Source organism: Sebastes fasciatus, chromosome 11 (genome assembly GCF_043250625.1).
Source record: "Sebastes fasciatus isolate fSebFas1 chromosome 11, fSebFas1.pri, whole genome shotgun sequence".
In the NCBI taxonomy this organism is placed as follows: Eukaryota; Metazoa; Chordata; class Actinopteri; order Perciformes; family Sebastidae; genus Sebastes; species Sebastes fasciatus.
Window position 1 is genome coordinate 4,492,563 of NC_133805.1, and position 11,213 is coordinate 4,503,775.

Genomic DNA, 11,213 nt, shown 5'->3' on the forward strand with positions numbered 1-11,213 from the left:
AGAAAACGACGGAGGGTCTTCGTGGATCCGACCTGCACCCTCACATGTTAAATCCAGCGTGGTAAACACTACATATCCAGTAAAGGATGGAAACACTTTGGGTTTCACACATTGACAGGAAAAGCAGAGCTAGACATCACGGCTAAAGCTGCATGCTAACTCTGTCACAGACAGGAAACGTCATCGTATCGCGGTAACGTGGCGGTCGAGCCGGCCGTCGCTCTCATCTCCGTGGTCAAATGGGCCGACGCTACGACTGTAGAGCACCCAGATACTGACATTTATCTTCTCTGCATTCAAACGGCCAACGACAAATAAGAAACAACTAAATAGTAAACTTTTGACTCCAAAGAAAGTATTCTTATTATAATAATGAAATATGATCAAGTTAGACTTAGATAGTAACAAATAAGATCAATAACAATGTAAATAAGATAACAAAAAAAGAATCCAAAGTCAAGTATGTTGTTACTAAAAATATTGAAATCATCACCAAACAAACTTTGTTTGGACAAAATACACTTGGAGTATTGTTTTAGTAGCGTTACGGCCTCGTCTTTTAGAAACAATTCAGAAAAAAGACCAGCACAGCATTTTATGATGTTTTTAAAGGCAGTGTATTTAACACACACCTCAGCCGATCCTGGTATAGGTATGTCTATTTTTATTTAAAAATGTGTATATTTGGGATATTTAAACTCTGGTTTACAGCTAAGGTTGGAAAAGGAAGAATCATTCAGGAGTGGGGACATGGACACGTTTAAAGTGAGTATTTAATTTAGATTAGATTGAATGGGCAACGTTGGCACCTTTAGCAGCCTCTGCATCAGTGTATGAATGTGTGTGAATGGGTGAATACTGACATGTAGTGTAAAGCGCTTTGAGTGGTCGGATGACTAGAAAAGTGCTATATAAATGCAAGTCCATTTACCATTTAAAGAGTTAAAATACAGGTTTATCAAGGCAGTGAGAGAAACTCAACGACTGTACTCTGAGAAACTCCAACAGCAGTTGTCAGTAAACGACTCTGCTTCTGTCTGAAAGGGTCTCAGATAGATACCAAATGCATACCTAAAGCCCCCCCCACTCCCATAACGATGGCCAACGACCTGAATGAGTTCTACTATCGTTTTAAAAGACAATGGGACAGTCCTGAACACCAACGACGACTCTCTCCATCCTGGAGAGGGACGTTAACAGGCTGTTCAAACCAAATGCAAACCCAATGCCCCCACACTCCACTAACGACTTGCTTCTGTCTGAAAGGGTCACAGATAGATCACCAAATGCAAACCTAACGCCCCCACACTCCACTAACGACGTCTGCATGGCCAAAGACCTGAATGAGTTCTACTGTCGTTTTAAAAGACAATGGGACAGTCCTGAACACCGACGACGACTCTCTCCATCCTGGAGAGGGATGTTAACAGGCTGTTCAAGAGAAGCCACTGTACACTACCTGCTCAGCAATAAACAGCAGACTCTAATCCAGAATGAACCAGATCAGCTGCAACTACTAATCAACAGACAGCACTCAAACTTATTAGTTTCTTCATACCCTTAAAATTAGAAAGGATTTACTGATAGTTGTGTATAAATTGGTTCATAATAAAGTATCAACTTGAAATGAAATCTTCAAACACACCGTGGTCAACCTGAACTTCGGTAGGTGGAAGCAGGAAGTCCAAAAGCACTTTTGTATAACATGGGTGATTATGAGTTGAAATAAATGAGGGCAAACAGAAGTTAAACCTCCAGTCAGCGAGTATCATGAACCGAACAATCAATAGTAAAGGCAATAATTTCAGCTTTTTTAACATTTTGAATGATGCCGTCCTAGAAAGTCTGTCTATCTATGCAACACAGTGGTTAAAAACGCTGCTCAGTTCTCTGTGACAAAGCTGTTTTAGTGAGGAAAGTTTTCAGGACAGAGACTGACTGAGTCTTAACATGAACACTGTAGTTTGTGGTGTTTCAGGAGGAAAACTGTCTAAGTTCTACTCTCATATTATATTATATTGACTCCCTGACGAAGGCTTGATGCCGAAAGTTGGAGATTGCTTTTGCTAACATGATTATGCCATTACAATAAAGGCATTTTAATTGTTTAAAAAGAAAGTGCCTTGTAGTTTTTTGTGTATTCTCTCATATTAGTTTTACATTTTCTCCATCAGCTTTGTATGATACCCTGGAATGAAGACAGGAGAAAATACTTTGTTCTTGTTTGTTTATTCATCATGTAAACCTTCAGTTTGTTCACACATCCCATCAGTAATCATGTACAGATTCACTTCAACAACACAATCAGTTGGTTTGAATAGAATCTCAGCGATGTAAAAGAGAACAATGAAGGATCTCCTTATTGATTATGATCAGGATAATTACAGTGACAAAAAAGTGGGGAGAACAACATATGGTAAAGGAAGGTCTGGTGCCTTCTCTCTTAAGACTCATGCAGTAGAACAACCTAAAAATGCAAAGTCAGTTCAAGTAAACAAACATCATCATCATTAGCAGTGAAACAGACACAGGAAGGAGCGCCACCTGGAGCGCCACTTGATTCACTCGTGATTTACAGAACAACTCATGAGAAGATGTCAAAGAATCACCATAATGTTTGATTGACAGCTGATCTCAATGACACAACAATCAGCTCTCAGCAACAAACATTTAAGAGTTAAAACACAGAATTCAACCCTTAAACGACTTCTGTCTATTTCAGTTTACAGAACTCAGCAGTGACTCCATAATTGTAATAAAGCCAAATTCCAGCATAGAGAGGCTCAGTGAATGTGGTCTGGACTCTGTGGAGGAGGGTCATGGTTTGATTGGTGGTGGAGACGCTGTAGAAGGACAGAATACCTGCACTGTGATCCAGGTACACTCCTACTCTGGAGGACTGAGGACCTGAGACAGGAGTTTTAACATTGTTGTACCAAAATGCATAACGGTCTCTGTCAAATCTAAATGTCCAAGATTTGTCATTGTGTCCAAATCCACATTCATTCCAGCCCCCTTCTCTGCGGTTGTTCTTGTATGCGACTGCTATAAGAACTCCATTTCCTTGCCACTCCACCTCCCAGTAACAACGTCCAGTCAGACTCTCTCTACTCAGGACCTGCCAACATTCAGTGAATCTGTCCGGGTGATTGGAATATTTCAGATTTTGTTCGGTTGATGTTGCTTTTCTGTTCCCATCAGATAATAACACCACTTCGTGTGCTGTGTTTGGATCCAGTGTGATTTCTCGTGAATATTGTAAGAATCCAGCTCTGGTCTTGGGCTCTGGTTGTGACAGTAAAACATCCACTTCAGTTACTGTCTGCGAGATGTTTGTCCATTTCTCACTCAGAACGACCTGTAGTTTATCTCTGACTTCTGACACAGCTGCCGTCACGTCCTCAAAGTAGCGCAGAGGACGGATATCGATGCTGGCTGTAGATTCACTGAGCGGTGACAGTGAGGGGTAGTCGAGTAGAAACTGGTTGTGATCCTCTGTGTGTGACAGCAGCTTCAGCTCAGCGTCTCTCCTCTTCAGCTCAGTGATCTCCTGCTCCAGCTTCTCCTGAAGCTCTTTGACTCGACTCACTTCACTTTTCTGCTGGGATCTGACCTGCTGCTTCACATCACAGCTTCTTTTCTCCATGAGACGGATCAGCTCGGTGAAGATCTTCTCACTGTCCTCCACTGCTTTATCAGCAGAGCGATTGACAGCCTCCACCTCCTGTTGGAGCAGCTTCACATCTTTCTCTCTGTCCTGGATCCTCTGCTGGATGTTGAATCGACTTCCCTCCAGCTCTCTCTGCCTCTTGGTCCTTTCTGCTGCAGCTGAGACGGTGTCGTGGCCTTTATGTTCATCCACAGAGCAGAGATAACAGATACACTGCTGATCAGTACGACAGAACATCTTCATCACCTCGTGGTGAAGAGAGCAGATGTTCTCCTGGAGCTTCTTGGAGGGCTCCACCAGTTTGTGATTTTCAAATAATTCATAATGAGGCTGGAGGTGTTTCTCACAGTAAGAGACCAGACACACCAGACAGGACTTGAGGGCTTTCAGTTTCCTCCCAGTGCAGACATCACAGGCCACATCTTCAGGTCCAGCATAGCAGTGATCAGCAGGAGCAGCTTGGAGTCCAGTCTTCTTCAGTTGCTCCACTAAATCTGCCAACATGGTGTCTTTCATGAGGACAGGCCTCGGTGTGCAGGTCTGCCGACACTGAGGGCAGCTGTAGATCGTCTTCTCTTCTTCTCCATCCCAGTGAGTTTTAATACAGTTCATGCAGTAGCTGTGCCCACACAGAATAGTCACCGGATCCTTCAGTAGATCCAGACAGATGGAGCAGGAGAATGACTCTCGGTCCAGCTGAACTCCTTGCAGCGCCATATCCAAACAGTGTGAGCTCTCAGAGTGGAGCAGGCTGTGTTTTAGAGCAGTAAGAAGAGGGAGGAGCAGGATGAGGGGGCGGGACCACAGCAGAGAGGGGGTGGGACCTGTGTGAGTAATGGAGTCACCCCATTGGTCAGTGGAGATGGGGCTTCCCCATTGGTTGGTTCAAAATGATTGTTATTGTTTCAGCCGCTGAAGTCACGATCAGCTTATCCTCTTCTGTTGCTGGGCAACTTGTCCTCCCAGCAAAGCTCGAGCCAGAAAGAAGCATTTACAGGTTTTCTCAGAATTATTATTATTATTTTTTTACAAAACAATAAGATCAAAACTCGGAACAATTAGTTTGTTGTTCACAACAGATTAGAATTTCTCATTCATTCAAGCAAATTGCACCAGTTTTAGCACGTGTGCAAAAGAGTATAACCACTTGCACATCAAAACTGTCGTCCTCTTCACAACTTCTAAACATTCCTTCATCGTTTGAGCCACCACATGCAAAATGATCCATTCAGTTATCAAAATCTATTATATTAATATACATTTATATTCTATAAATTAGTACTCTGAGGAGGTACAACTTGTTTTTGTTTTTTGTTTTTTTAAATTTATTTTATTTTACGACTTTACATGAAAAATCAAATCAAAACATAATTTTTTCTATTTACAGTATATGTAAAAATGTTGTTACACAAATAATTTTACTGTGTATATACAAATCCTTCTTCCGTGTAGCTACTACAGTATTGACATTTCCCAGTATACTTTGACCTGCAGTTGAAATGGGAATGTAAAAACGCTCAGTGTGATACACAACAACATTCACCTTGACCAGGAGTCAGCAACCTGCGGCTCTTTAGCTCCTCTCCAGCGGCTCCCTGTGGATTTATAAAAATGCAAATGAATAACTGTTTTTTATTTACATTTTTATTTATCATTATTGTAGATCTATTGTACGACGGATTATTAGGTCCACATTGAGGGAAAAAAATAAATCTGAGATTTGAAAATAAAATCATAATATTACAAGAAAAAAAGTCGTTATATTATGAGAATAAAGTCATAATATTATAAAGTAGTAATTTTCTTTGTTTTTTTCTTTTTTTCATGGTAAGTTATGACTTTATTCTCATAATGTTACTACTTTTTTCTCGTAATATTATAACTTTATTCTGGAAATCTCAGATTTTTTTCCCTCTCAATGTGGCCCTAATACTCCGTAGTACATTTGCACTTTGGCCCTCACTGCATTAGACTTATATACTATATACTTAGACTATAAGCTGTGTTACCTTCATCACAATTATCAAATGTGTTGTGGCTCCAAACAGATTTTTTATTTATTATATTTATTTTTTTGCCTAAAATGGCTCTTTTGATATGATACGATACAACTTTATTGTCAGTTTGCACTGAAATTGATTTTGCATCCATAGGCAGCTCAGTTTGAAAAAAAGTACACATACAATAGACATACTGTTACCATAGACAGACAGACAAGTAAGACCCATCAGACAAAAAAAACAAAACACATCACCATTATTCATACAGAACCCATTACAAAATGACCATCTGTCCATTCACACGTCTTTAGCAGCACATTTATTATTATTTAGCAACAAGATGGACTGATGGACAAAATAGTAAAGGTTGCTGACCCCTGAGCTAGACTATACTGATATTCTGGTATGGTAGATATATATCTAAATAGATAGATAGATAGATAGATAGATAGATAGATAGATAGATAGATAGATAGATAGATAGATAGATAGATAGATAGATAGATAGATAGATAGATAGATTTGATATAGATATCAATAGATCAATATATATTGATCCCAAATTGGGAATTCCTTGAGTTACAGCAGCAGGTTATCCAGAAAATGCACAGGACTGACCCATTGTCTTTCAAAACGACAGTAGAACTCATTCAGGTCGTTGGACAGATGCAAGTCGTTAGTGGAGTGTGTGTGTGTGTGTGTGTGTGTGTGTGTGTGTGGGGGGGGAGGCTAGGTAGGTAGGTAGTGAGCAGGTAGTGTACAGTGGCTTCTCTTGAACAGCCTGTTAACGTCCCTCTCCAGGATGGAGAGAGTCGTCGTCAGTGTTCAAGACTGTCCCATTGTCTTTTAAAACATCAGTAGAACTCATTCAGGTTGTTGGACATGCAGACGTCGTTAGTGGAGTGGGGTGGGGGGGGCTTTAGGTTTGCATTTGGTATCTATCTGTGAAGCAGAGTCGTTAGTGGAGTGTGGGGGCTTTAGGTATGCATTTGGTATCTATCTGAGACCCTTTCAGACAGAAGCAGAGTCGTTTACTGAGAACTGCTGTTGGAGTTTCTCAGAGTACAGTCGTTGAGTTTCTCTCACTGCCTTGATAAACCTGTATTTTAACTCTTTAAACGTTGTAATGGCAATTTTCATATCTGCAGTTTAACACTGTACCTTTAGATAATCTCAGGGCCTCACATGTTCAATTTCGTCACCTAGGACAGTGACCTGACATTTTAGTTCTCTGTAACTGCAAACAACAGATTGCTGAAATACTTGTTATGTCTTGTGATGCTCTGTTGTCTGCTGTGTGCTGACGCATTGATACACTTTCTATCCTTCTCTTCTTTGCACTTATCTTCATGTTATGCTTTAAATGTATAAATACTGACTACTCTTTGTATTCGGGGCTCACTTGCCACAGTCCACAACAGGTGGCTGTGCTCGTGAGTCCATCTGCAGATGTTTTAGTTATTAATGTATCCCTTTTTATTAAATTCACTGAAAGACAAGTTGTTACGTTGGTTTGTGTCTTGTTTTAACAGAAACTGCCACCACAACGTGTCCATGTCCCCACTCCTGAATGATTCTTCCTACATTTTCCTACACGGCCACACTTCACTAAAAATATTGTATATTTCTCCAAATATTTTGTTGATTTCTTTTCATATTTTTTTCAATCTTTTTTTATTTAATTTAATTTTTTGTGTCTAAAAGATATGGTTTCAAAAAGTCATCAGAATCTGCCTTTAATGAGCTGCATGCCTCATTGTGTGGAAGTGACTGGGATCATAAGTGTCAGGCAACATCAGACTTGGCTTAAACATTACTTTCCCTAACTTTGTAAAACAAAATGTGACCAATAAATACATAGAAAATTCATTTAGTGAGTTGTTATTTATTCTTCAAATAATAAATCATACACCAGCAACTTTGTAAAAAATGTTGTAATGTAGCAAGAATTAAAATTAAGTGTAAACCTTTTTAATACAGCAACAAATTGGTCAAAATTTAAACAGGAATTAAAATTGTAGTAGATGATGTATATAGTATACAAAATAAAATTGAATTGAATAGATCGGCCTCATTGTCACCGATATCCAATCCAGCTATTTGAGTCTGTATCGGCCCGATATCTGTTCCGGTATCGGTGCATTCCTAATTATAACCTCTCCTATAACAGCATATTTAATGTTTACAACTGTATTTCTCTATATTGTCGTTAATTATCAGTTTGTTATGTTTAGTTATAATTACTGACAAATACTGTACAATCATGAACACTTAAAAATTTAATTATATGTGGTTTCAACTACTATTACTATAGTAAGTTATAAACCATTTATTTAATGTATATATACTGCGTATAAATGGGCTTAAAGTGACCACTTGGTTTCTTCAGCTTATTCTTGATTTTATTGGTAGACTTTACACCCTTATTATATATATTTTCTTTATCTCTTGTATTCTCTCATCGTCTTTACCTTTAAAAATGTGCACAGAATGCAATTCTCCGAGACTTTGCAGGAGGATGTCCTAAATTAAGATGCAAAAAAAAAAGACAAGCACGATCTATAATACCAATGTATATACAGTAGGAGTGGGAAAAAAAATCGATTCACCTATGTATCGCCATTTTTGTTTTTACGATTTTTAAATAAAACAATTTTTTAATGCCAGAATCGATATATTTGCTTCATTTGAGTCAATTTGGAGGTAGAAGGAAGTTACCACTTTTATTGTGGTAGTCAGAGTAACGTGACGTCATATCCGTTCTGTATCCGTCAACCAAACAAACCAGCCGGCCGCAGCGAGCCGAAACGGAAAAGTAGAAAACGGCGGAGGGTCAGCATGGATACGACCTGAACCCTCACATGTTAAATCCAGCGTGGTAAACACTACACATCCAGTAAAGAATGGAAACACTTTGGATTTCACACATTGACAGGAAAAGCAGAGCTAGACATCACGGCTAAAGCTGCATGCTAACTCTGTCACAGACAAGAAACGTCATCGTATCGCGGTAACGTGGCGGTCAAGCCGGCCGTCACTCTCATCTCCGTGGTCAAATGGGCCGACGCTACAACTGTAGAGCACCCAGATAATGACATTTATGTTAAATGCATTCAAACGGCCCCGATGGAGCTGACCATGGATGAATAAAGAGAACGGAGCTGACGGGAGAGCTAGAGACCACCTTGGAGAAGTTAGAGGAAGTAGACACGTGTGACTACGTCTGGTTTCCAAATAAGGTGTTAACAAAGGGAACTGTATATACAAAATAGATATATAGAAATAAGATTGATTGGATTATATTCACCAGAAGTATAAAACATTACATGTCCCTTATAAATTAAAAAGAAAATACCTCTAATTTGTGAGGGAAATGTCTTTATTCTTTGATTTATTAGTTGCTGGAAATTCTTTTATAAATAACTCCTGATAATGACTGATATATTTGACTTCAGGACATCTCTGACTACATACAGGCTGACATTTTTACTGTATTAATTTTGATATTTTCCAAAGTTCCTAGAAGTGTATGATTCAACTTTTCCCCATGGTCTAGTGTTAAAAAAGTGAATACAAATCGGGTCGAATCACAATACTTGTAGAATCGCAATACATATCGAATCGGTACCCAAGTATTGTGATAGTATCAAATTGTGAGATAGGTGAATCGTCCCAGCCCTAATATACTGACATATCTGCTCACAATACTCTGTCCTAAACATTGTACTTTGTGGTGTTTCAGGAGGAAAACTGTCTCAGTTATTCTCTCATATTAGTTTCACATTTTCTCCACCAGCTTTGTATGATACCCTGGAATGAAGACAAGGAGGAAAATACTTTGTTCATGTTTGTTTATTCATCATGTAAACCTTCATTTTGTTCACACATCCCATCAGCAAAGTCTGTTAAATGACTCTTGTTCAAGTATTTCATGTACAGATTCACTTGATCCGCACAATCAATGTTTCACAAAATACAGAATTCAACCCACTGTCCCTTAAATTACTCCTGTCTGTATTATTTGAGTTTACAGAACTCAGCAGTGTCTCCCTCAGAAACCCTGTGTGGCCCAAGTCCAGCATAGAGAGGCTCAGTGAATGTGGTCTGGACTCTGTGGAGGAGAGTCATGGTTTCAGAGACGCTGTAGAAGGAGAGAATACCTGCACTGTGATCCAGGTACACTCCTACTCTGGAGGACAGAGGACCTGAGATACGAGTGAAGGTACCGTTGTGGATAAAGCCATATTTCTGTTCGAAACAATACAATGACCAAGATTTGTCATTAAATCCGAATGTACAGTCTTCCCCTGTCCACCGGTCTCTGCTGATAGTCTTGTATGCAACTGCTATATAAATCCCTTTCCCTGTCCACTTCACCTCCCAGTAACAACGTCCGGTCAGACTCTCTCTACTCAGGACCTGAGGCCCTAAAGCACAGAACCTGTCTTGGTGCGGAGGATAAGTCTGTGGTCGTGTTATTAAAGTTACTTTTCTGTTCCCCTCAGATAATGACAGCCAATTTTGTGCTGTGTTTGGATCCAGTGTGATATCACGTGAATATTGTAAGAATCCAGCTCTGGTCTTGGGCTCTGGTTGTGGCAGTAAAACATCCACTGTCATCTTGTCATCTTCCACGCTGTCCAGTGTGAAGGTGTGCCAACACTCAGAGCAGATGACGAGTTTCTTCCCATGCTTTTCAAAGCAAGAGCGTTTAAGAGAGTTCTGCTGGGATCTGACCTGCTGCTTCACATCACAGCTTCTTTTCTCCATGAGACGGATCAGCTCGGTGAAGACCTTCTCACTGTCCTTCACTGCTTTATCAGCAGAGCGATTGACAGCCTTCACCTCCTTTTGGAGCAGCTTCACATCTTTCTCTCTGTCCTGGATCCTCTGCTGGATGTTGAGTCGACTCACCTCCAGCTCTCTCTGCCTCTCGGTCTTTTCTGCTGCAGCTGAGACGGTGTTGTGTCCACAGGGAATAGTCACCGGATCCTTCAGTAGATCCTGACAGAATAAACAGCAGAAGTTCTTTCGGTCCAGTTGAACTCCTTGCTGCGCCATTTCGCCTCGTGGCAGTGACTGTGTCAGAGTTTCTCTGACTTAAATCCAAACTCGGCTCCTTTTTATCATGTTCATATGCTAATCTGTACTGAATGAGGCTCGTCAGCTCCTGCCCTATCACAGGTTGGTTACACCCATCTTCACACTTGCATATCAGTGAGGGGGAGGGAACAAGGCGACATGTGCACAGAGCGGAGCTCGCTGTGTTTTAGAGCAGGATGAAAAGGGAGGAGTTATCAAGCTTTCATGCAATAGAAAGCCAAAGTCACGCCTCTTCCGGTGGACCGCCATGGGACCTTGTTTCGGAAAAAATATGAACAGCAGTCAACGGAGAGATATACAGTGCCTTCAGAAAGTATTCAGACCCTTTCACTTTTTTTCACATTTTGTTATGTTGCAGCCTTATTTTAAAATCGATAAAATTATTTTTTTCCCTCATCAATCTACACTCAAATTTATTAAAAAGGAAAAACTGAAATATC

General features: G+C 40.1%; 2 protein-coding genes across 2 annotated transcripts; both read right to left on the reverse strand.

Moving 5' to 3' along the window:
* Positions 1 to 2,649: 2,649 nt before the first annotated feature.
* On the reverse strand, positions 2,650 to 5,950 carry LOC141776253 (tripartite motif-containing protein 16-like). The gene has a single exon (XM_074649723.1). The coding sequence runs from the start codon at positions 4,385 to 4,387 to the stop codon at positions 2,714 to 2,716; it is 1,674 nt and encodes a 557-aa protein (XP_074505824.1). The 5' UTR covers positions 4,388 to 5,950; the 3' UTR covers positions 2,650 to 2,713.
* Positions 5,951 to 9,548: 3,598 nt separating this feature from the next.
* On the reverse strand, positions 9,549 to 10,731 carry LOC141776811 (tripartite motif-containing protein 16-like). The gene is made up of 2 exons (XM_074650622.1): positions 10,657 to 10,731; positions 9,549 to 10,362 (listed from the first exon to the last, which is right to left on the reverse strand). Exons 1-2 carry the CDS (start codon positions 10,729 to 10,731, stop codon positions 9,688 to 9,690), a joined length of 750 nt encoding a protein of 249 aa, XP_074506723.1. The 3' UTR covers positions 9,549 to 9,687.
* Between the last annotated feature and the right edge of the window lie 482 nt (positions 10,732 to 11,213).

Coding starts and splice junctions, on each gene's coding strand:
- LOC141776253 (XM_074649723.1), bottom strand. CDS start 4,387: ATGGCGCTGCAAGGAGTTCAGCTGGACCGAGAGTCATTCTCCTGCTCC.
- LOC141776811 (XM_074650622.1), bottom strand. CDS start 10,731: ATGGCGCAGCAAGGAGTTCAACTGGACCGAAAGAACTTCTGCTGTTTA. Junction 10,363..10,656: donor AGGATCTACTGAAGGATCCG/GTGACTATTCCC, acceptor TGCTTTGAAAAG/CATGGGAAGAAACTCGTCAT.